At 33.0% G+C, this 27,686-nt stretch overlaps 1 protein-coding gene across 3 annotated transcripts in view; it reads left to right on the top strand.

Moving 5' to 3' along the window:
* The window catches only part of LOC129799694 (disheveled-associated activator of morphogenesis 1), a 55,918-nt gene that overhangs the window by 10,153 nt on the left and 18,079 nt on the right, over nt 1-27,686 (top strand). The window contains exons 1-2 of one of the 3 annotated variants that reach the window (XM_055843869.1): nt 5,437-5,660; nt 18,404-18,589. In XM_055843869.1, the coding sequence (XP_055699844.1) occupies nt 18,545-18,589 (45 nt within the window). In that variant the 5' untranslated portion in view covers nt 5,437-5,660; nt 18,404-18,544. Of the gene's footprint in view, nt 1-5,436; nt 5,661-16,815; nt 17,037-18,403; nt 18,590-27,686 lie in introns of those variants that run through there. The other 2 variants (XM_055843852.1, XM_055843861.1) reach the window with 2 other exon arrangements.

Here is a 27,686-nt window from a genome sequence, read left to right as displayed (position 1 = left end):
TGTAGTCAACCGTTATACATGAAACATTTAAAAATGTTACTAAAAAGAAGGCAGTTATAAATAATAAAAAAAACTATTTGGCGTTAAATTGACTGACATCACCTATTTCTAGCGGCCCATCGATATTTAACTTTTGCTGAAAACCGCTTGTCGCTATCTCTCCCCGTTCTCTCTCCAGAAGGGGTAATGTCACGGATGGGACAGGACGGGACGTCCACGAAAATCGATTTTTAGCGCACATATTCGTGATCTATGAGTGTCTAAACGTGTAAATCCAAAATTTGGGCCCGATCTGATGAGGTCGGATTTCACCTCTAACCACAAAAGTTGAGATTGTAAAGAATCTCAGCTAACTTAGCATCGCCAAGCCCCTCCAGAACCAGGTGCCTTTATGTCGATCATCTCATATTTCTATATCATCTGTTCCGTAGTGAAAGTATTTTAAAAAATGCAGAAGTTTTTTAATTAATATTCTATTTCATTAAAATAATTTTTATTTTTCTATATTTTGTTGAAGCATTATTTTTATTATTTTTATTTGAGCGTGGTTTACTTGTTATTTGGGGTGAATTGCATTTACGATGCTGATTTTTGAAAATAGTTTAACCTAAATAAAATTCTCAGTTAAAAACGTACGCAGGAAATCCAGTAGGGTAAGTGTGCTAAATTTCGGCATAGTTGCATGCAAGCGCCGAAGTCTCAAGTTTGAAATGTAATATCTTTAATAGAAATTGGTTTTTTTTTATTATTTCTACTTAAGGAGTGTTGCTTAGAACCTTGTAGACAGTTTATCGTCTTTATTTACTCTAGAATCATTCTTAATACATTTTAAAATGAATAAAAATATAGACATAGCTTTGGTGCCCTAACTTCGACCACCTTCATTCTCATAGTTCCTTGCCCTTCGGGATTTCTTCCAATGTCTGATTCACGTCATCTCGTTTGTCGAAGCTACATTTTTTGTTATTCTTTTGCATTGTATAATCTCTAGAGTACGTAAAAACTAAAAATTCATGGAAATTCGAGGAACAAAAAAGGTGGCCGAAATTGCAAGCTGGCCGGAATTTGGCACACTTACTTTACTCCTCATGAAAAATACAAGATTGCAAAATTGGATTTCCGTATTTCTGTCCAAAATCCAGATGTATTAAATGATTCAATTATATCTTTTTTGTCGGTAAATGCTTCAACACGTTCGTAACAGTCTCACTTTCGTCTATCTTCTTTTTAATTTCAAGAAAAAAATGATATTACATCTTAATAAGTTTTAAAAAGCTAGTTGCGATTTTTCGTAACGTCTTTGAAAAAAAATATTATTACAAAAATTATGTAAAAAAATGTTCACTTATGCGATTCTTTACATACAAATTTTCGCACTAAAAACATCGATCGATCGGTGATTGCGTGCTTGATTGTAAGGACAATTTTGTTGATAGATTGTCTCACCTGAGTGACTTGTTCGAGGATGATTGTGAGATTTTTAAAACACTTGTTCGTACCTCCCACTCCATTGTATTGGATCAATGGGCAAAAAAGTAGTTCAAATTTTTAATGAAGTGTTGACACGAAACAATTTTGCGCACGATTTTTGCAAAGTGCTTAAGAAAAAAAAACTTGAATCCTAATATAAAAGTTATGCAATTGAATTAATATCGAGAACATTTCCTTTGTATGCAAAATCAGCACCAAGATCGCGGTACTTTTCTTTATACTCAAGATAGTCTAATGGCTATGTGGAATTTACAAAGGTGCCCCTTCTATCAAAAGGGGATATATTTTCGACATATTACTAGGCACTTGTCGTTGAATATCGTAGAATTTCTGCGAGGACGGTGAACATATTTTCTCGTGTGATTTTATTTGCTTCCGGCATTCAGCAGTCAGCCACTGGTATAGTCTCTCACACCCAACTATTTTAATTATATGCTCACACACTGCACTATAATTTTAACGGTGATCTCCATTGGCGTATATGACTTGTCTTGTGCGTTTGACTCACGCCAAGGGAGTCAAGAAGGTCGCGTCTGAAATCTCCTGCAATTATCAGTTTTCGTCCAATCCCGCAAAACTGATCATTAATACACGATAATTTATGCTAATACTTCACGATGTCTCATAGCTTTCTCTCATCCTCTGCTAAAAGAGTTGCTCGCATTATATTTTTTTGAAATTTCAACCGCTAAGACTTTTTAAGCCTATTTTACCCTCCTAATATCGCCATCAAATTTAATTCGGCGTATTTTTTTCACTTTTATTTACCGGCTAAGAAGTGCGATCACCTTGAATTATTTAAGCTCCCCATATGATGCCAATTGAAAAACGAAATACGAAAAACAGAAAAAAATTATCCATAGTCTATTTCCTCTCATTTCTATTGTTGTGTTGAAAAAGAGGTGTTATTGCCCAAATATTGTGTAAATTATGTAATTGAATTTAATAGATCTTTTTTTTTTATTGTTGCTGCACTATGAACATATTTCTTTACTTCACTTCGCCCCCATTTTTATAAAATACAAACAACACAGCAAAGTTGCGAATGGTGCGTGAAATGCTTGGATGAGCGTCAAACTTAAATAAAAATTGCTAAATAAATATAGCTGGAAGATCTCAAGTCTTATCATTTTATCTCTCTTTCTCCACAAGTATTGTGAATTTCCATGAAACGTAAGACACTGCGAAATATTGTGTCTCTGGAGGTCGGAGAATTATCTCTAATTTAAATTAATTTGTGACAATGAGACGAGAGATAGGGAATTTTATATTACTACGCCTTTTACTGGATATATCTCTTATCGTGGAGAATATTTTTCCGTCACTGTGCATAGCTGCAAGTCAAGTTTCTATTGCTCGAATACTTAGGAGAAAGCGATAGCTACAATCCCTTTATCCCGTGATAGAGCATTGAAGTTTGACCTTAAACTATCTTATCTTAACTTATCTGTTACCCTGCCTCAACTTCTTTTCCGATGTTTCGCTTTGTACGATTAGAAAAATTTCAGGGGAGATCGATACTAAAGTCGGCGGTAGGCGTATCACAGATTTTTTTTAAAGTAAATTTACATTGGATTTTCGATAACTCTGCTTCGTTATCATCACAGTATTAACATTGCATTGTTTTTATACAGAAAAAGATAAGATTTTTCGGAGAAAAAGTTATCAGTCAGGGTTAATACCTGGATCATTAACTTGACCTTTATTTATTTTCTCAACAATCCAAAAAATATGCTTTTTAGAACACCTCCTAAATGTTTTATTTCTATTATCGGATATGTTTCACAGAATTCAGGTAAAGATTTCGTTCAGATATGCCAATGACCTTGAAACATCTTTTATAAAAATAGTGTAGGAATGATTTGGCTTTATCTGTCTTTTTTTATTTAATTATTTCACAAATATAATAACAATTACAACTCATTAGGAATCCTAAAAAAATATTTTCTATTTCAGTTTTCCTAGGTATTTGTGTTCGTATATCCTATTAAATCTTCTGTAAATCACTCATATTAAATTGAATAAAAAAGGATTACAGATAATAAGAATCCGAAATACCTCAAATTCATAATTTAAATACTTTGTAAATTCACATGTTATTTGGTTTTTAACATTAAAATGAAGTTGGGCATTAGGAACCTTTGAAATATGACTGAACTTACCATGATATATTTGAGCTTTACGAATCAATTGTGAAACTCATTTAGGGTAAGTGTGCCAAATTCCGGCCAGCTTGCAATTCCGGCCACCTTTTTTATTCCTCGAATTTCCATGAAATTTTAGTTTTTATATACTCTAGAGATTATACAATGCAAAAGAAAAACAGAAAATGTAATTTCGACAAACGAGATGACGTGAAACAGACATTGGAAGAAATCCCGAAGGGCAAAAAACTATGAGAATAAAGGTGGCCGAAATAGGGGACCAAAGCTATGTTTACATTTTATTCATTTGTAGAGCGTATGGCCCATTCGACAATTGTTAACCCAGTCGACGGCCAAACCCACCAATCCCAATCCTTCATTCCTATGACACACCCCACCCAACATCCCTAGGCGGGTGCTGAAGGTTGCTGGGGCTTTTGTTCATGTCAGCTGTCCCTGCACTTCAGTGAGTGAGCATCAGTCGCCCTGGACGGTTCACTCCAAGGAAGTTGAAAGATGGGTGGCACCTTCAGTTCCCCATTTCCCCTTAATAAGTTTTATAATTTCAGTAAGCCCCATCAGGGCTTACATATTTTAAAATGTACTAAAAACGATTTTAGAGAAAATAAGGACGATAAAATGTTAACAAGTTTCCAAGCAATACTCCTTAAGAAAAAGGAATGAAAAAATCAATTTGTATTAAAAATATTACATTTCAAATATGAGACTTTGGCGCTTGCATGCAACTATGCTGAAATTTGGCACACTTACCCTACATTGCGATAAGGCTCAGTTCTATTTAACAATAGTAGAAAAAGCAACAATTCAAAGGTAACCAAATTCAAAAGCGTCTCACTTCTCCTTATTGGGTTTGAATTAGATTTTCTTAAAATCTAAAGAATATTTTTAAATTAAAACTTCCGGAATTAATTTCAAAATTGTGCAATTTGTCTCACAAATTAACAAATTTTGTGCAAATAATAACTTATAAATGTAGGATTTTTAAGTATATTTCATTAAAAGTTTGGATATTTTTTGATGATTATTTTTAGCATAACCTCACATTGTTAACTTCAATTTAAGAGAATTAGCTTTAATATCCCCACATTTGGTAATTTTGAACGACTTCTTTGCTTTTACATAAACTTCTTAGTTTATAATTCTAGAGATTGTATTCCTCAGGTTATGTTCAGCATAACCTTACTTTGTTAACTTCTTATCCTCAATATCTCGATATTTATTTAAATTTTTAATGATCTATTCGAATTTAAATAAACTTTTCAATTTATAATTTTAAACACTTCATTCTTCAGTTATCGATTTTTTTAAAAGGTTATGCTCAACATAACCTCATATTCCAAAATAATTTTTTAATGGAGTCCCACTTCAAGAGCGTAACGAGATAAGTTTTTGACCGGTTACTGGTTAATATATTTCATAAAGATAATTTTGCTTCACTGCTCAAAAGAAGGGAATAGGTCTCGGATTAATACGAAATGGTGTGTTGTACTAGATAATTGATTTCGGCTATGACTAAATTTCTGAATAACCTCGCAATCGACAAACGAAATAGACAATAAAATCAGTAACCAGTTGTGACTGGTTACGTTCGAGAATTTAACCTCTGAATTACAGTTTAAGACCTAATAATAAAGGATAAAATATAAAATCTACCAGAGCTAGCATATCGCAGAATCTCATCCACTTCACCACCCCTGTTTCTGATGAAATCGTAGACATTTGCTGATAAGAGTAAATTCAAGTATCATATTCATCTAAAGAGGCATTTACTTTCGCATGTCTCCCCACAATAATTGATCTTCAAGTGAATTCTCGGTAGCCAGGAACTCTCAAAGTTGAGTGATTAATGAAGTTGACTTCACAAGTAGTAATTTGTGTGTGCGTGTGCTAAATTATGAACGATTCTTATAGTTCCCTAATGCAAATTCCACTAAATGGTTCAATCACCATCTACGTTGCAACGATATACAAAGAACGCAACACTAAAGTACATTTAATGAGACAGTGAGTGGGTTGATCATATTTCCCAATCTAAAATGTGTTGTTCTTTTGCAACCTTTAGTTTGGTAGTTAGTATCCTACCGAAAAATTCGCGTTACTAACACAATTTCTTGTCTGTTTTTTTTTCTGCATGACTCTCTTGTGTGTTAATTACCAATTGGGCATAAATTGGGGTCTAGATTGAGGTTTTCACTGGTGGTTTTCGAGTGATGTTGAGAAAGTGTCCACATAGTTGGAAATCGTGACACTCCTTTCAATGCTGAATACCTCGCTCCCACACCCCCAATATTGCCTACACCTCCACGCATTCAATTAATTACGCAAAGTAGACAATTTTCTTATTAAGAGGAGCGCCTAGAGTCGCGACGACAAAATTACCAAGATAACTGTTGAGAATGCAGGAATTTTATTGAGAAACAGATCATGGGTTTTCTCATTAGAAGACCGAGGACAAGAAGCCGCTACAAGGAGCACTAGAAAATATACAGCAAGGTCATCACCATTCACGTTCAATTCTAGGCATCGTTAATATACTCTTCGAAAGAAATTTATAGTATTAGTTCCACGATACGAATCAAAAGATTTTCTATATGGCCGATTGCGGATAAGTAAATTTTTGCGTTTGATTTTATGCACAGTTACAACTCAATTATTTCCATCGTGTCTTGCGGTAGTTTTTCCCAAAAAGAAAATTATACACGCTTGTCTCTTGATGGTTCTAAATGACCGCAATTGTCCCTAATAATTCGCATGAGTGATGCTGTGAAAGGTTCAATCCAATATTTATTCACCTCTCTGGTGTGAGTGCAAACTTTTAGACAGGCAATTTATTTGAAAAGCTGTGAATGCCTTATCGGCAATGACCAAGATTCACTTCAACGAGATCTCTCAAGATCATACACTCCTCCTAAGCTTATGAACATTCTCACTTGACGAGCAATTTAGAGATTGCATCCAAACACCTCCATTACACCGTGCAAAATGTTAATGCTGGAATTGTGAAGCAAACGAGCCACAAAATGATCGCGAAAATGAAAGTTTCACACATTTATGTACGGAACTAAATATATATCTCGAATTGTTTCACACACAATTGTAAAAATTGACCATGTGTTTCTCAAATGGGTAACAAATTGTCCTTTTTCTCAAACAAACCTATGGGGTGATGGCATAAGTTGTGGTCAATATTATTTAAAGTGGTATTATAATAGTTATCAATTTAATGGCATAGATACGGGTGATTTTGCCCTATGGAAATAACTTTTCCTCCCAGCAAGGGTAAAGTGATACAAGTTGGACATAGTGTTACAAGTTGGACAATTCGCCGGTACAAGTTGGACATGGCGTTTTTCTTGATAAATACAGTACAAAATTTGTTTTTAAGAACAAGGAACCAAATTATAAAACTAAAGCATTAAAAACATACAAATAAAAATGAAGTACTAAATTTATCAAAAAGAAGCCCTGTCCAACTTGTACCATTGTCCAACTTGGACCACCTTACTCTACCTAGGCTTTTCTTCAATTTTAATACTTAATAATGGTCTTTATTGATCCGATCTACCATATGTTTGATCGGTATCCATTCGTAAGTGCTCGAGTTAAAGAAAAGCTTACGAACAACGGGGTGGTAAAGTCATCCCAGGAAGACAAAATCACTCACATCTACTATAAATCATTTAAAAAAAATCACAATACTAAAATTATTCTTATATCATATTATATGGCGTTTATTCTGAAATTTTTCATTTTTAATTGAAAGTTAAAGTACGTTTAAACTATTGAAGAGTTGCACTGTTTATAGCTGTAACCATAAGCGTAAAATATCTTCAAAAGCTTCCTCACTTTTATTACCACTGTTTAAACGATTTCCCCGATTTACCAAAAAAAATTATAAAGAAAAAAATTCTCAGTCTTAATCTTAAAATAAATCCAGAATATTCACTGCAAATGAGTTCGATTTTAACACTAAACCTACCGACCATTTTTGATCGTTTTTCGGTCAAACGATAAGGGAAGAATCACATTGACAGTAAAATGCTCACCGTCACCGTCAAAGCCCTCACCGTATTTCGTTGATTTACGCATTTTCATTGCAATTCTTACGCAAATTTTCCATTACGATATTACCTCTCATACTCGGTGGCACTGAGTGAAAATAGTATAAGAAAATTGAATAAATAAAGCGAAAATGCGATAAACGGTGAGCAATAAAACTGTACGAAAAACTGTAGCAAAAAATCCTACAGTTTTTTGTTTTGCTCACCGTTTATCGCATTTTCGCTTTATTTATTCAATTTTCTTATACTATTTTCACTCAGTGCCACCGAGTATGAGACAAGGTAATATCGTAATGGAAAATTTGCGTAAGAATTGCAATAAAAATGCGTAAATCAACGAAATACGGTGAGGGCTTTGACGGTGACGGTGAGCATTTTACTGTCAATGTGATTCTGCCCTAAACCGCGGTAGGGTAGGATACTCAACAAATTTATCTTGGAATAGAGCAAAAAATTTAAATTGAAACACTGAGAAATATATTACATGCATATTTTAAGAAATTCATAAAGTTGGATAGTGCCATTGCATCGTTTAAATATGTGTTTATTTTAAATCGGTCAATTTCACCGGGTCTTGGTAGGTTTAGTGTTAAAGCAATTATCAATATGTCCTAGTAGGGTGAAAGGAACACCTATTGACACTTCAAGAATTTATCATGCCTTATTGACATTTTCAGTACCGATTTAGGATATGAAATTTCAATATCTCTTTTTATAAGAAAGGTAGATTACAGAAAAAACATCATATTACTTGCATTTTACCAGATACATTAAATAAATTTCATCATTTTGACAAAAGTATCAATAGGGGTTCCCTGTCGAAGAAGTGTTCCTTCGACCCTAATTCGTCGCTACAAATTGGGAAGCGGTTTCATAAAAATGGTCATTAAAAACCAATTTTTAAATCATACATTTTTAGCTTGAATACAGCAAATAATGTGCTAGGTTTTTATGCCAGACATGTCTCTTCAATTTTGTTTTGTAAAAAAGTATCGAATGTGTTGAATGTTATGAAGATATGATTTTAGATGTTTTGTGTTAAATGTCTTAAGTTTTGTTTTTGACCACTGTATATCGGGAACTGGTCAAAATAGGTCTCATGACCTAAGACCTGGGTAAGGGGGCATACAAAAAAAATATTTTTAGCTTATTAAGATAGAGAAAAATCAATAAAAAGGAAATTAGAAAATTATGACCAATCTTAAGCCTCAAACAGTCTTATAGGCTGATCCTCGAGAATATTTAGTCAGTAAAATTTGGCGATAAAGGATTAGATTTATGATTAAAATTATGATGGTTGAAAATGATGATGATAATGATTTATGAAAAAAAAACCTTTAATCTTTAATCCTAAGCACTCAGGGTATGATAGTTTGGGCTGAACCTTTAACGGAACATTTTACAGTCTAAATCTCTAAGTATTCTTGAGGTTCAGTCTGAATTGAGTCTATTTGGAGGTTTTAGATCTTCAGTTGATGCTTTAACCCTTTAAGGACGAGAGGGTCAAAAATCGAGGGTCAGAAAAAAATAACTTTTTTGACTTTTTAGGGAAAAACACAACTTTAGGTGACCGTAGGAAAAATTTCATCTTTGGGTCACCGGTGACCCAATCGTCCTTAAAGGGTTAATATCGTTAGTGATTTGTGATAAATTTTAAATTATTTGTTCTCTAATATGAAATGTTTTACTAGAATATTGGTTCCTACAAAATAATTTGCTTTAAAAATGAAAGCAGTTTTGTGGATAAACAACTTGTTCTCCTATTTTTAAGTGAAACTGAACTCTACCGTGATAATTTAGCTCAATAAACCAATTGTGAAGCTAAAATACATTAAGATAAAGTTCAATTTCAATTTAAAAAAAACAGGTAGGTGAAAACACCAATTTCAAAGCTATCCCAGTTCCCTCAAACTATTAAAATCATTTAAAAATAGTTTCTTGCAGGCCTGCTAAAATATTAGGTGAGATTCTTAACAATCTCACCTACTATAATCCTAACAAAATTTCATGTCGTCCGATCGACCTCAAACTTGGCCAAAATGTGTTTCGCCACTTCCTGATCACGAATATATATGTGGCTATTTTACGTTCCCGGCCGGCCGGCTGGCCGGCCGGGAACGTAACTTAGCCACATATATATTCGGAATCAGGAAGTGGCGAAACACATTTTGGCCAAATTTGAGGTCGATCGGACGACATGAAATTTTGTTAGGATTATAGTAGGTGAGATTGTTAAGAATCTCACCTAAAAGTACTATTGATTATCCAAGCAATATTGCCATTCGAATGAGCAATTTGTGAAATAGATTTTTTTCAGGATGTTTGCACCCAGGGGCATGAAGTTTCCTACACTGAGAGAAATCCGAAAAAGTTAAAATAACATTCCGGAAATGCTAATTTTACCCTGCAATATTGATCCAAAATCGGTGTAAATATTACCCTTTTTAGGTGTATTAGGGATTAAAGTTACCCTTTTCCACGTTAATTTTACCCTTAAAAAGGTGTAAAATTAACATTAAAAAATGTTGATATATTTTTACACCTAAAAAGTGTTAAAGTTATGAGGAAAAAAAGTTAATCGCATCCTCTTTTTTTCTCAGTGTATGTTTCCCATATGTTTCTAGCGTGCTGAAAAAACTTTTGAGTTTATTTCACTGAGAAAAAAAAGAGGCTACGATTAACTTTTTTTCGCCATAACTGTAACACTTTTTGGGTGTAAAAATATATCAACATTTTTTAATGTTATTTTTACACCTTTTAAGGGTAAAATCAACATGAAAGAAGGGCAACTTTAACCCTTTTACGACACTGTGTAAATCAAGCATCCCCAAAATATACCTAAATTGAACTGGCACATGAATTAAAATAAAATGAAAATGAACTTAAAATGATCGATAATTATGTGTCGATATTATAAAACTTGATCAACTTGGTATAAATTTCACTTTTGGAGCTTGGAATATGGGTTTGTTGTTAAGGTCGAATTGTCTAAATTGCTCCACAAAACCACAAAATTTCAAAATCTTCATTTATGTTTAAAATTTGGTTAACGTTGTATACATGTTCTACTAATTTTCTTCCTTGTACCACAAATTTAACCATAAAACTTTCGAACCTTTTGATCTCTTGCTTTTTTTTTGGTGTCTCGTTCTACAATTTCTAACTTGCATTTTGTGAAGGTGAGGTACGTGCTTCCTGTTTAAAAATTTTCCGGAGTCTCTGCTACTTTTTTAATTGATTTGGTGTTTGTCCACAAAACATTGCGGGCTCTTGTAAAATTGGTCAAACATTAAATAGTGGATTTGTTTGGTTGAGTGATCACTTAAAACACACATCATGCTTAATTTCTAAATTAAACATCTCTATCGAACCTTTCATTTCTTCAGCATCCTCTCTGAAGCATTTCTATGTCACTAATGCATGGGAAATTTGTGTGCATAAGCCCGAGAAAATTGTCATTTCTTTTCCATCTGATGAGGTCAGTTTTTTCTTCCCTCCTCTTCACTCCATCCACCAAGAAATATTGTTGAGATTGAAGAAATTGCAATCAGTACTTTTTCTTACATTTGGATATGACCCATTTTCAAGCATTTTGATATAAATTCGCAATCCATACACATTTAAGTATAAGGTTGGTGGACAAAGGTACTAATTAAAGATGCAGCTGTAGCTTTCTTCTCATGTCCCAGCAATCTTCCAAATACACATTTTCGAAGAGTAATATCAAAGGAATTCCCTTCATCAATGTCAAGTCAAACGAGTTTCATTTCCATGCATCTCTTTTGCAAATTTTTACATTATTTACCATTGGACGTTCGCGGTGCTGTAAATTGTGTATATATAGGCATTCCATATGGACAACTCTCCTATGTGTAAAGAAAGAGAGAATCTCTTTTTAATTTTCATCTTACACGATGCTAAAGATAAGAAAATGGACAACCGGTTTTCCAGATATTTCTTTTTTTTCTCCATTTGCTGAATGCACACATATCATTGCTGGCACACTCATTGAATGAATGATGAGGCAAATAAATAATTTGTTGCAATTATAAAATTTTTATTTTTGGATCTTTCGTCGTCAAATTGCCTGTCTTTACCTGGGCTCCATGTGTGATTTTAATGTCCCAACGATTTCGATTTCTATACGCCCAAAGCGGAAAGTTTACTCTTACTGACCCAATTTACCTGGGCTGGTGTGGGTCTGTGTGTACTCACGAAGAACCACCAGCAATTATTTATTTTTATTGACGCTGAGATACACGGTGGAATTGAAATAAAAAAAAGACTTCATATACACCTTCCACCACGATGATCTTGAGAGGAAATTTCCGAAGATCGACCTTGAGCTCTGGTGTGAAGATCTGCATGCGGGTCTTCTTTCAATATCGGGCAATTTTCGATATATAGGGGCAAGCGGGCTTTTCGAACACTACGGTGTTCACGCGGTTCACGCTGTTCTTAGAAAGTTGAAAGCATACGGTTTCAAACCAAAAATAATTATGTAATTGTAATCAACTCATTAAAACGTTAATGTTTAATATATTGGTCATATAAAATGGCGCAGTTAAAAAATGAAATTTGGTCAGCAAATGGCAAAATATAAAATTTGATTAGTCCTCAATTTAAGACTTTAACAGAAGTGAAATTATTGTAAATTTTAACAAAAATGAAATATTTTTTTTTTGTTTTACTTGATACCGTTTTAGATTTTAATATCAGAAGTCGGACATATTTAGATTTAGATTTTTTATTAACCAAAATTCGATTTGGTAGAGCGGTTAGTGTCAGTTTTTATTTTAGCTAGTAATTTTGTTGAAGAATATTATATAATGTGCCCTCCTAGCTAACACAATAAGTACTTATTAAGCATTTAACAAATACTTAAAATAACCAAATGCAAATACCTAAAAATTAAGTAGTTGTTGAACAACTAACTACTTATTATTAATGTATGAAAATTATAAGTACGAGTAACACCTAATTTTGTGTTACCTAAGCCTGATGTTTTCCCGAAACATACATAATAGACTTCTTAATATGCCTTACACACCTTACACACGTTTAAGCATAAGCGTTTATTGTCAAAATTTCTAGTTTGTTCTGTATTTAGTGTATTTATGTATTCCTCACCACACCTATTCTTTAATTAAAAAACATTAAAATGCAACTTAAAAAAATCTTACAGCGTATATCGTCCTATTCAAAGAAACATAGTAGAAAAATATGGAGCATATTTAGTGTTTTTAGAAGATACAACATAATTTGAGAACTGTTTCATTTATTTTCAAATAACCATATAAAATTCTAGCCAAACTAGTGGAATATAATTTAGTTTGAATATAAAATCATATAGATTTAATGAAACCTATCTAACAATAAGGACAATAAGGATTTTATTTAAAAGACGAAACTAAATAACGAGTCACAACCTAAACACATTACTTTTCCTAACGTTTTTATAACCCCGACACATCTTTTAGATCATGAATATTTCATGAAATCAAAATTTTCATTATTTTCTTTTTCGAATGTGTTAACATATCTTTATTATACTCTTTTGCACTCTTTCTTTTATGAGAATCAGAATAAATCTTATTTAGATTTAAGTGACAAATAATGGAATAAACATAACACAAAACATTTAAGAAAGATTGTGATAGAAATTTCGATTTCATAAAAATTTCCTGACCTAAATATATTACCGTAAGTGCGAGTGATTTTGTCTCCTACCGGTGACTTGACACCTTCCTGTTCGCACGCTTTTCTTTACTTCTAGAACTTAAGGATAGTCTTTACACTGAGAAAAAAACCGAGGGTGCAATTAACTTTTTAGGTGTAAAAATATATCAACATTTTTTAATGTTAATTTTAGACCTTTCTTGGGGTAAAATTAACACGAAAAAGGATAATTTTAACCCTTAATACACCTAAAAGGCATAATATTTACACCGATTTCGGATCAATATTGCAGGGTAAAATAAACATTTCCAGAATGGTGTTTTAACTTTTTCGGATTTCTCTCAGTGTACCAATTCAATCTACCATGTCTGATCGGTAAAAACCGTTCTTAAACATTAGAATTAAAGAAAAGCTTACGAACAGCATTCGGTCAAAATCATCCGCAGGGGACAAGATTATTCGCACTTACGGTACGTGAAGATCATTGGATTTTTGCGCCCTAAATAAAATCATTTTACGAAGATTAAAGTATTTCTTTTTTCAACTGGTTTAAACTTTTTTAAAACTCAAAATATATTATTTAAAATTTTTGAAAAAGAAATTAGTGAAAAATTAAATTTGGGGATTGCAAAAATAAATCTAAAAATTTGAAACTGGTTGATTTTATATTTCTCCAAATTGTATTTTCTTTTCGATGCAAAGAGGAATCTTACGAAAAGATGAAAATTAATATTATTAGAACTGAATGTTAATTGCTCTGGTTTATTCCGTCAATAAACACCTGTCTTCCGGAATGTTAATGAAGGAAAAATAACTGAATAATTATTTGATTTATATTTTACAATTTAACACTGAATCTTATAAGCTTATAATACTTATAAACTTTTAATTATTCTTTTCTCTGCGTATGAATATTGTGTAGTGGGGTAGGGTAAGTGCTTTAGCCCCCTTCCCCCATAAAGTTTTAATTGCTTAAATATAGAAATTCTTGTCAGATTAAAATAAATTTGATTTAAATGAGATGTAATAACTCATTAGAATATTTAACAGCTACTTTAATGTATCTGTATTCATTCCATTTTTATGGCTCTAATCTAATTGTTCTAAACATTTTTGAATTTATTTCAATGTTGTGTTAAACTGGGTTTCCAATCACATGAGATCAGATTGTTTACAAAAAAATTAACATTTAAAAAGAATTAAATTAAAAACGATGATTAGGGGAGACTGGGACAAAATTTGTTAAAACGGAAATTTCAATATTCATTATTTTCTAAAATAAAAGAGACTGAGGCTTGAAATCTTTATTATAGATCGCCTTCATGAACCTTCTTAAACTTACAAAGTTTCAAGAGATTAGAGGAAGGATTATGTAAAATAAAAAATAATGAAATTTTGAGCCCTATTTTTGGAATATTTGGCTTACAGAAAATATAAATACTGATTAGCTCAATTTAAGCACATTTCTCGTTAAGACAGAGAAAAATTATCTACGACAAAGTTGTAGAAGAATAAATTTCCTATAAAAATATGTCTATTTGATATTTTTAACGTTTGCGAGAATAAAACGTCACAAATTATCCGAAGACTGACAAAATTTGCCCCAGCAATTTTGACAATCTCCACAAAATCGACTTTTAGAAAATGATTAGAAATGTTGTAGAGCAGTAAATTTCCTATAAGATTATGCTCATTATAAAAAGTTTAAGTTTTCTCAGAGCTCGTGAAAGAATTAAATATTCGTTTTGACAGGTTTTGCCCCAGTCTCCCCTATGTAGTTTAGAGTTTATGGATTTAATGAAGATGACCCAGCTAAACTCATCTGAATAAATTTGGATATTACTGATCAAGGTCTGAAAACTGAGGAAAATTTTTTTCAAAGACGGAAAACTTTAATTTTGTTATTGCATTTTGTAAGAACAGTGAGCCCTCGATAGAGTCAACTAATTATTTTCAGGCTTGTTGACACTATTGGAGTCCGAAAAAAGTCAATTAAAACGAGAATTGTTGATAGAAAGGCGCATTATTTTATGTTTGAACTTGATCATTGGTAAATTCAAGACGATATAGTAGATGTTTTATTCAAATAACGCATAAATTCTATTAACGATTATTGTAAAGGTCTAATTTTTTGAACTTTTATTTGCTCAAGTTTAATTGAGATCAATATATTATCGAATAACGTTGAATTTTCATTTGATTTTGATTCAAAATTTAATGTAGTTCTACAAATAACTGTTAAAAAATTGAAATGATCGACAAAAAGAATATTTATTTTATCGGTAACCATATTCGATTTTATTTATGTAAATTAAACCCTTTCTGTAAAGATTTAGAATTTCTTAAACAAAGTTCAATAATCTACTGACTAGGCTTAACTTTTCACTGATCAATATTATTTTTTTGCTGATCAATTTTAATTTTCTGTTGCTTATTTTATTTTTGATCCAAATTTTCTTTTGGGATACTAATTTCTTAAATTAAAATGTAACTTACATAAGCATTTTTTCTAACAAAAGATAAGTTGACTCTATTGGAGATTGACTCTATCGGAGGCTGACTCTATCGAGGTCACACTGTATGTGTAAAAGAGAGTCCTAAGCGATAATTTAGTCTCCCTAGTCCGATATTCACTTCGTTGATACAGAATAAGTATGGGTATATAAACTACGATTATTTAGAGGAAAAATTAATTAAATGTTTATAAGTAATAAAAGTTTTCATAATAAATAATTTTTTCTGGATTGACACTAATGGAATTATACTGTATAATTTCGAGAATAAAATTTCCATTTTCCTCTAGGAAAATCTGAGAGCTACTTTCTGAAATTTTATGAGATTTGTTTATGAACCTAGTAAAAGATGTTTTTACCATGATTGGAAAATCGATACTGGTCAAATGGTAATCAGAAAAATATAGTATAACTTAGACATGATTTTTGTGTGAAAAGTCTCAAAGCCTTTCCCATGAAACTATTTTAAACTTTAAAAAATAAAAACAAATCTAAATTCGAGCGTCTGAAAAGAAATATTAGGGAAAAGAATTTGGTTTATTGTCCTATAAGTAACGCGCTACTAATATGCTAATAAAATCGAGGGAACATTTACTGTTGCAAATCAAACATAACTTTTATGAGCACTCCTCGCTTCTAACTTTCTAACTTTTTTTTCCTTTTAGTATATTTCTCAGTCAATAAAACCAATTCTTGAAATTTTATCTTATTTGTTTTTTTTTTGTTTAATAGTAACTAGTGACATAAAAGTATAGCCACAAGCCGAAAAATTTTATATAATCAATAATTGTCTACTGTGCATAGAATGTTGAATTATTTTAACGATTTCAAAAAGAAATCATGGATTTAATACTCCAACTACTGTCCAAAAACAGCTCCACTTAAAATTATGAACAAAGAGGAGGTGAAAGAGTGGATTAGATTGAATTATTGTGTTCCCTTTGATGAGATACCGCGCAATATCTGTTCTTTTTTGTGACGGCACTCTTCTTTTTTTTTTGCTTTTTTCCTGACTTGGGACAAAGTGAAACGCATCTCGTGATCACTAGATGATCATCTCTAGAGGGGAAATTTTCTCACCTGCGGGCATAGAGACTTATTCTTCCTCGATCGTACAAAAAAGATCAGTGAGTATTGTCCGAAAAATTGCGCAATTCCGTGGTGGAAATGTAAGTGATCAATTGAGTGTTGGCGACAAGTATTTATCGGTTCGATCATTGGAATGTGATCATGTGCAGGAGAAGCGGAAAAAAATCGAAAGTCTCGTGCATTTGATGTCTTAGGTGGATTTTTATGTAATTTACATTTAAGCATCTGTGGAGTCAATTAGTGGGCATTCGTGGGGTTCCACCAAAAATCTGTGCTCTTTTTTAGTTGTTTTTATTATAAATGGCTGTCTTGCATGAGGATCGTTAAAATTCCACACACGGAAGTGGTGAAATTTCTTGTGGAGGCGACTCTCAGGGCATTTCCACTGGGTTTTTTTTTCCAAATTTATTTTTACGTGCATACTGCCTGGGCATTAATCAAAAAGGGCCGTGAATAAAAGGCATGTGAATAGCCATTTGTTCTGTGATTTCTTAAATTGCAATTTTTGAAGGTGTGTGTGTGTGTGGAATAGAAAGGCGAAAATGCAGAAAATATATGCAATTGTCACCATCCTCTGGATGACTTCTTCAGCTTTCGCTCTTACTTGCTACAACTGTAATTCTGTAGTGGATAAACGTTGCTTGGAACTAAACGTTTATAGAGATAATTGCAGTTTCGATGATATGCTGCTAAATTGTGACACATTACCAATACCCCCGAATGATGATGATCCTAGTCAATCCATAAAATGGGTGTGCAGGAAAGTTCTGCTGAATTTGTATGCAGAGGGACCCCGTATCTTCCGAAATTGTAGCCTTGCCATTGACAAGTATGATAAGTATTACCACGAAGAACCAGCATATGACTACACACGGTGCCAATGCTACTCAGACCGATGCAATGGAACTTATCCACTGAGCAGACGATACCTCTGGCCAGTGATACTCTTGACTGCCCTAGTTCTTCTCACCAGCCACTTCCACTGCAAAGTCAAGGCCTGAGAGTCTCACAATCATTTTGAATAAATTATTTGTTTACTAATTCCTAATTCAATGACTGTCCAAAAAAAAACTCCTCATCACAACAATGCCAGGCAATTTAATTCAGCCACGGCTGGAACAGAAAGAAAGAGATTCCCCTGGGTGGCAGTTAAAAAAAATCGACATTTAAATTCTCTCAATTTAAATCAATCTCTTGTATATGTTAAAATAAATTGCCGGAGAATGCAACTCATGCCATTTATTTTATTTGTCAGACTGTCAATTTTAATCATTATGAATTCTTTTTTTTTTTGCTGCCGGAAAATTGTAATTTGAGATGATTTAGCTCTCTCACTATTTTTGAATTGCTAATGGTCAATGCTCTAACCTTTTCTCTGTCTCTTTTTTTTTTGGTATCTTTCAAGGGACTGCCATCGTGCCCTATAGACTTCAGTGGGATCACATCTCGACTGCCAGACATCACTTGCTGGACCACATCTGATCAGGGTGGCGGTACGTCCGGCAATCTAACGGCACTCCATCGATTCTACAAGGCAAATCGCAAAATGCCAGCATTTCGGGGACGACGGGGACTCTGTGGATGTCTTCAGGTGAGTGCCATGATCTCTTCTTCCCCATTGTCGATGGCATTTCACACTCACCCAGAGGCAAATCCCAATCCTCTGTGGTATGTGTTGAATAGGGGAGAGCAGGGCTATGCATTAAAGGAAAATTAATTTCTAAAGTTTAAAAGTGCTCTGTTGCAAAATTGTTGTGGGGGAGCGTTTTTAGGCTTCGCACACACTCTAGCTTCGAACACTTAATATTTTTTTTACATATCCCTTCAATAAATCTGTCCTATCTTTTGGAAAATATTTTAATAGCAAGTTTAAAGTCACACATTTCCTGAAAAAAACTACACTGAGTGAGAGAAATCCGAAAAAGTTAAAATAACATTCCGGAAATGTTAATTTTACCCTGCATTATTGATCCGAAATCGGTGTAAATATTACCCTTTTTTAGGTGTATTGGGGGTTAAAGTTACCCTTTTTCATGTTAATTTTACCCTTATAAAGGTGTAAAATTAACATTAAAAAAATGTTGATATATTTTTATACCTAAAATGTGTTAAAGTTATGAGGACAAAAAGTTAATCGCACCCTCTTTTTTTTCTCGGTGTAGGTCAGATTCATTAAATATGAAGTATTTGAAAGCGGAGTGTGTGCAAAGTCTGAAAGATTTCCCCTAAAGGGGAGCACTTTCAAGCTTCGAACACATTCAGGCTTCGAACATTTCAAATTTTCCCTTATGCTTTTAATGACTTTGACCTATTTTTGAGGAAATGTGTGACTTAAGACTTGCTATTTTAAAATATGGCATTATATATAAGAGAAGTAACAAAAAAGATTTGAAACAGTGATACTATCAGGGGCCCATCAAGCCTAATAAAAAGTGAAGCTATTTTTCACTTTTTCTTGTAAAAATGTTGCAGCCATTGCACCGCGACTTAAACAAATTTACTCATAGTTCTTGTATTATTTTGGCGAACATTATGAAATATGTATTTTTAGATAGTTTTTTATGCACAATTTCGAAATATATCAGACTGATAAGTCAATTCTCTTCATAAAAAAACTTGCCAATAGTCTTCAGTGCCTCTATGCAAAAACGTATGGAAAAATGAAATCTCGAGAGGCCCCTGGATATTATCGTCTAAATTTTGGTAAAGGGAAAATAAAGCGCTTTTCATATTATCTACAACAATTTTAAATGTTAAATATATAAATTAGACCCATTTTTGTAAAGATTTAAGTTTTTTACTGACTATAATTAGATATTTTACTGCTCATTTTGAATTATTTTACTGTTCATTTTGAATTTTTTTACTGCTCGTTTGTTTTTTGCCTTAAAATATTTTGCAAAAGATAAGACAGATAAGACAGAGGAAAATATTTGGAAAAGAATATGGAAAAAATATGAAGTGTTCGAAACCAGGGTGTGTGCGAAGCATGAAAGCCTTCCCTTATAACTTTAGTTAATTAACCAAAGATAATTTGGTTTTATTTTGATTAATTTGGGAAGATTTCGGACTATACGAAGGTTTCATACCATTTTCTGAATTTCCTTTTATGACCTCTACACACTAGAGAAATTTATGTCCATATTGAAGCGAATCCCGTGTGTTTATATAGAAAAACTCCTCAATATGAACATAAATTTCTCTAGTGTGTAGAGGCCATTAGACTGGATTTTAGCCTAGGAAGTTTACTCTGAGAGTTTAACTAGAAATAATAGAAAAATAGAAAAATCGTGGAAGCCATTGCTAATTTTTACGAAAATCCTAGAGAAAACTCCTTAGTATTTTATTTACACATTTTTTAACTTATCATTATCAAATGAATTGATTAAATAATGAGGTATTCTTGTCTCTTATGTAGTTTATAAATCTGGCTTATACTTTCAAACCTTTTAAACATATTTAATAAAACGAAAAATATAAAACAAATTAACTGGATACATAAAAAGTATTTTTTTATGTTATTAATTAAAATATTTTTCTAAAATCTAAGTGATAACTTAATAATTACTTAATTTTTTGATCATAGTGTGTTTTTCTAAAATTGTCAACTGCAAAAATGAATCAATGAACTAATATTTTACCAATATTTAATGTAGTTTACTAAAAATATAATCAGCTATGAGATAAGTAAGATTTATCAGTTATTGTTAGTCCTATTGACCAAAATAATTTTGTGGTGGTAATATTTAGAAAAAATACCTTATTTCTTTAAATTTATAAATATTTTATACCAAGTTCCTATATAGTGAAATTTTTCACTGCATAGTTATTTCTTATTTGATTTCCGTACTTTTATTGTATCTAGTTTAACGGTGTTATCACACTTGCTCGTTAAAGTTTTAATGGGATTCAAATTAATTATTGCGATTCTCATTAATTTTTTTATTGAGACAATATATTTATGTTGTAAGTCATTTTAGGCCTTTTTTGCGGGTCAAATCTACCTTTTTATCTATAAATAGGGTGAAAGGAACACCTATTATTGACACTTTAAGACCTCGTGTCGGGATTTATTGACACCTTACTCTGTACCATTTGGAATACAAAATTCGAACACTTATCCTTATCGAAAAACGCAGATTAATGAAAAAACGTTATATTACTTAGATTTTATTGGATGCATTGAATAAATTTCAACATTTTGACAAAAATGTCAATAGGGGTTCCCTACACCGAGAAAAATTTGGCTGGTATTTTCTACAAATCGTGTCTTTAAATTCTACTGCCTCAAAAGATAGTAGAAAATACCATCCTCCATAGAAACTTTCCTTTAGAATCTACCATCTTGACATTTTAAATTTTACTATTCTATGGATAGTAAATTCTAATAGCCGGATGGTAAAATCTACTATCCTCCTTTAGATTTTACCTTGGCCTCTCTTAGATTCTAATATCTGGATAGTAAATTTTACTGGCCGCATATTAGATGTTAAAATTTAACTGGAAGACAGTAAATTTTAACGGAGGATAGTAATTTGGATTGAAATTACTATCCAAGCCAGTAAAATTTGCCATCCTGCTGTTAGAATGTCATTTTGGAATATCGTGTGTGCCGATGCAACGGTTCCCGATATGCTTTGAATACATTATAGGAGTTCGTGGCGCAGCTGGAAGATGCTCGACTGTCATCACAAAGGTCGCGTGTTCAAATCTCGGCGTAGTCATCAATGTTGGAAAAAGATTTTCACGCATCAAAATGGCTTGAAATACAGAGATTGTCATCCAAGAAGGGCCCCAAGCCCTCAAATAATGGCTAAAAATTAATGGAAATATGGAAAAATAATTTTTTCCGACATTTTTCGTTCTAATATCCGGCTAGTAAAATTTACTATCCTGCCAGTAAAATTTACCATCCGGCTAGTAAAATCTAATATCCGGGATATTAGAATTTACCATCCGGTTATTAGAATTTACTATCCATGCAATAGATTCTACAATTTTTGACAGTCCGATTTAATATCGCGTTTGCTGGGTGACTTTTTTACTATCCGGCCATTAGAATTTTGTATGGAGGATGGTAAATTTTACCATCCACATTTTTCTCGGTGTATCGAAGAGGTGTTCCTTTGACCCTAGAACGAATATAGGTTGTTATAATTGAACGCAGACTAGCGACAATTAATGTAAATCGTGCTTCGTATTAAAAAATATTAATGGACAAGTCCTTATGCAGAATAACCCTGTTGTCCCCTATCCATAATGGTAGGAAAAAAAAGTATAGTGAGAGAAGAAGGTCAAAAGCCAACACTTTGTGCACGATCACGTCTTCTTGAAAGGCAAGTAGCACAATGAAAAGGTCTCACAACACAAATAGCTCGAGAGAAGATTTGGGCAAGTGCATTGAATTCCACGTGAATTTCTCCCTGAACACAATCTCTTTGCTCTTTCTCTCTCGCGCTTCTTTGCCAATCAGGAATATACCAGATTTTCCATCAGTGCTCGGTATCGGTGAAAAAGGAGCAAAAATATGTCCATTGTGTCTATCAGTAAAAGACGATCACATTTGCATGGATGATCATAAAATGGGAATTGGATGGCGCCATATGATATACCCCCCCAAAGCTCCAAAACGAGTCTAATGTGTTTGGAAGACTCCATATACATTTATTCTGACAATCAACGCATTGGATCTCTTCGTGCAAAAGTTTTCCTCTAATATGAATTTATGGCCTGAAGTCAATGGTGTCCATTGGAGAAACACTTTACATGGTATAAAATGTATATTATGATGGAAAATAACGGATAGAGTGCGCTTTCATTTTCAATGCAAAGATCTCTTGAAATTCGCCCCCGTTGCGATTCTCAACATCTCTCCTTGGTGCATTTTGGTATGTGTCTAGTGAGAGGACGAAAGATTGAAAGAGACGTGCTTTATTCAAGATGAGATCATTACAATCACTAATGCCAATGGTAAATCTTATAAATCCGCACCTGATCACGATCATTTTCCACACTGAAATTTTGCCAGACGAAGAGAAAGACTCCACCTGAGTTGAGATTGTTTACATGTGAATCATCGCCGAAATGACTTGTGGTAGACTTTTGGAGAAATAGCGAGAACTGGGGCAGTTTTTAACATTTTTAATTTTGCGTGCTTTTTTTTCTAAAAAAAAAGTAAAACACTTTCATAAACTTTTACCTTTACCGACAATAGGGTCATATATGACCCGGAAAATTCTACACGCTTTTCTGGAAAATTGAGAGTAGTTTATTATATCAAAATATGCAATATACAATCTTTCGATGTTCTATTTTGTGTTTCAAAAGAAGTTTTTGCTGAAAAAAATAAATGAATATAAAAAATTTTGAAAAAGAAAAGTTATTTCACAAAGTTCGAAATTCGTGATTTTTGATCTCAAATATTTTCTTTTCCTGAATCTCTGGAATCTTGAGAAAATAGCCAAGAATCTTACATCCTTCTATTATGATGTAGTGCACAAACAGATAGATTTTAATTAATGTAAATAGCCAAAAAAAAATTTTCCAAACGTCATATATGACCCAAATGACCTGAAAGAGTTAATACCTCAATTCAATTAAATTCCGATTTATAGCGGAACTTGAGCCCTAAAATATTCTTGATTGGAGCCAAGGCTTAGTGCTTCTATTAATTGACTACTTGGACTATCTCAACCATTTCTTCAGTAGACAAGCATCCCTATAGTGCCTATAAATTCCTATAGGTCTTGTCCTTAGAAGTCGAATATCTGATTAAAAAAGCGCAGTGTTTGGTGCTACCCCGTGTTTGGTGGTGCCCCAGTTTTCCCTATGTCGTTGATGTTCGAAGATTCAAACACAATATCGAATTTTCAAGCTAGCATTTTCACAGAATATAGGAAAAATGTATTTACAGAGAACTGAGAGACATATCGATAAGCTCTTTTCAGCAAAGGTTAAACTCAGCCCCTATGGTAATGATCGATCTCAAATTTTAATATGTTATATCTGGGGTCGAAGAGCTTTCGATTAAGAAAAAATTAAGTAAAAACTTAAAAATTTAAATATCAAATGGCCATATCAGCGGTCCTAATTATCCGCATTTAAAAAATTTTGGTGCCCAAATATTTCGAAAACTAAGACGATGTGATTTCAGTGAACTTTTACTATTTTGTATCTGAGATCAAGATCTTTCTGACGATAGGTCGCATCCGTCCTCACTCCAATACACTGTACCCCGACCCTAACTATAACGAAATTGACCGGACTCTATCTATAATGTTTATTAACCGAATTCAATGAATTTTCATTTTCTTTTGTTGGCCTTCTGTACTCAAACTATTTAGAATAGAAAATGACCAGCAATAAGCCCAGATAAGCTTATAGTAGTTAAGATTCTTTACAGGCGACCATGAAATACATGCAACTCGGGGTCATTGCAACTTGAAATACTTGAAAATTCGATTATGAATTGAATTTTGAGGGTGAAGAATCGCATCGAAACAATGTTACTCCTTCCTGCCACCGAAAATAGTTTGCTCGACGTGATTCTTTAGGGCTCCGGCACGCCTTTTAGATCAGGAAAATTTCATGAAGTCGAAATTCGGATTCCTTTCTTTCTCACATGTTTTGCATATATGTCTATCTCATTCTCTGGCACCCTTCTTCTTCTCTTAAACATCACTTCAAATTCAATTTAGCTCAATAGAATTTGGTATGAGAAAGAATGAGATAATCATATGCAAAAAATGTGAGAAAGAAAGGCTTTTGAATTTCGACTTCATAAAATCTTCCTGATCTAAAAGGTGTGCCGGAGCCATTACCCCCAAAATTCATCGAATTTTCAAGTATTTCGCATTGCAATGATCTCAAGTTGCATTCATTTCGAGGTCGGCGGTAAAGAATCTCAGCTACTAATAAGCTTATCAGGGCATTCTTGCTTTTTATCTTAAAATCATTGGAAGGATCTATTATGCTCGTAGAGGAACGTGAGGCACTCTTCAAATAAGGATTTTGTTCTCACTTTTTAAATGTAACTCTGCCATACCGTGATAAGCTTCACAAATCAATTGTGAAAATTATGATAAAGCTCGGTTTCGTATAAAAATACGAGAAAAAGTCCTGTTCCAAAGTTGCCCCATTACTTCCTAATAAGTAATTGGTTTACTAACAAATTTTTGATCAAAAGAAATAAAAATAGCTAGTCTGCCGGACACAGTTACGACTTAAATCTAGAGACGGCTTAACGTAATCAAAATAATGAATAGATACCCTTTCCATCAGTTTCCACAACCAACTCATAAGAGTTAAATCTTCAGTCTGAAGAATGAATTTGGTTGATCCATTGTTCTTAACACTAAACCTACCAAGACCCGGTCAAATGACCGGCTGAAAATTAACACATATTTAAACGGTACAATAGGGTGGAGTAACCACTTATCGCCATATTTAGGAAAAGGAAGAATTAATTTTATTATAACTTTTGAACTCTTATTACAAGATAACTCAAATTTGACACAAAACTACTTAGATGTATTTGCTCTAGATTCGTGAAAACAATAGTCCTACAATTTAACGCTAGACTACTTAAAAAACTGATTTTTATTAACAATGTAAAAATAACCACTTCGTCGCCACTTTTCACCACTTTTCGCCAGTTTTGTAACCACTTCTCGCCATCCACTTGAAAAGGTCCAAACTCGATTATTTTAGGCAATGTTATAAAAAGAATACATTCAGCATTTCTTTTTCCTCGTGATCACGTTATTATTACTCACTTTAAACTATTTTCCTCCACTTTTATTTGAGAAATAAAATTATAGGTCTATTGCAGAAAGTAAACCAGGGGGGGGGGGTGACATTAGCTCTGAAAAATGCGATGATTTCGTACACATTTCACGAGATGTCTCCAAAACTACGTAATTTACCAATTTGAGGGTTTCGGTTGCCTCTTCGTTATTAAATTGGCTTTTATTTTGTATTAGAATTTTTTGCTAATTCGTTCGACAATGACAGAAAACAGCTACAGTAGAGTCTCTTAAATTCGAACGCTCGGGGGTATTTTTGACATTTCTCACCTCCCAAATTCGAACGATTTTTTCAAAATTAACGAAATTTGTGTGAGATTAAATTGTACTTTGAATCAAATTCCTGTACTTTCTCGCAAGTCTTAGTGGTAACATACTTCCTTTTCATTTTACACGACCATAATGTATGTAAACATCCAGGAAGAAGCACGTAAATATGATTTTCATTCACCAAGAATACGAACTCTCTAACATAACCTCACAATTGATAATTTGAATCCAAACGGCGTTCGAATTTGAGAGATTCAGATTTGAGAGACTCTACTGTATTAAACTCAAACATTTTTTCGGCTCGCTTAGAAACATATGGAAAACATAGGAAATGTCATGCCCCTGAAGTAAACAATGCAAATTTGACAACTGAGAATTTAAGAAGTGAAGTTAGACTCGCCTATTAAAAAGATCTGGCGATAGGTGGTAAAATCAATTCCAGAAGATAACCACTTTTCGCCATGCCTCTATATAAGATAAAAATAATATAAGATGAAATATTAATAAACTAAATACAAATTTTATGTATTCCACAAGTGTAATTAATTCTTCAATAGACAAATTATTCATCCAAAAGGTATTTTTGGCTTGATGAAAATTTGATGACACTTAGTATATTTGGTAAGATATATTGGATTCGATGCACTTGCTTAAAATAATACTCTAAAAAATGCTCAAAATCGTAAATCCAAAAGACTAATTATTATTTTTCGACTCTATACGTAGGAGCAGTAAAAATACAAAGACCTTTGCGGCTCATTTGTTTCACAAATCCTGAAAAATAGCGATTTCAATATAAGTGGCGAGAAGTGGGGCACTGGCGAAAAGTGGTGACGCGATTCTTTACCACCAAAATTCAATTCACAATCGAATTTTCACGCATTCTACGTTGCAAGCACTCCGAGTTGCACGTATTTCGAGGTCGACTGTAAAGAATCTCAGTTACCATAAGCTTATCTGGGCTTATCACTGGTTTTTTTTTCATATTTCCTATCCTAAAACTACTGGATTAGTAACATTTCAGTAAAAAAATATTTTGCCTAAAATGTTCACTAAAGAAAATAAAAGGAAACAAATTGCTTAGTATTCACTAAAAGTGACTATTTTTTCCTCTGCAAGAGGACACTGTTTCTTTCCGTGGGTGGCGCTGGCAACTGTTCTCAATATTAAAATCTAAAGCTCTGAGTCTTAAATTTTAGTCAAATTGAATGAAATATCACATAAATTTTCCTTAGCTCTCTTTTCGATCAAATTTCCAAACAAATCTTTGTTATCGGTCAAACCGATCAACCACTGTTTTCATTACCACACACTTCAATATTGATTAGAACCTACAATTAAGCGTGTTGATCATAATTACTGATTATATTTAAGTAGTTAATTTCAATACAATTGTAATCTAACATGGTAAATCTGCGTTGAAATTTTGAGTGGGACTAAATAAAAGATCAAACATGAGATATCACAGATGGTCAAATTGCTTGTTGACACAGAGATTAGTCGATCGGGTAGACAATGATCACAACTCTTGATTTTCAAATGGCATCATACTTCAGTGGAGAAAGGATTGTTGGATCTATGGCTAAAGAGTTGGCGAGAGATTATTGGTGAAGA

This window comes from Phlebotomus papatasi, chromosome 1 (genome assembly GCF_024763615.1).
Source record: "Phlebotomus papatasi isolate M1 chromosome 1, Ppap_2.1, whole genome shotgun sequence".
Taxonomy (NCBI): Eukaryota; Metazoa; Arthropoda; class Insecta; order Diptera; family Psychodidae; genus Phlebotomus; species Phlebotomus papatasi.
This window is presented reverse-complemented; position numbering and strand designations above follow the sequence as displayed.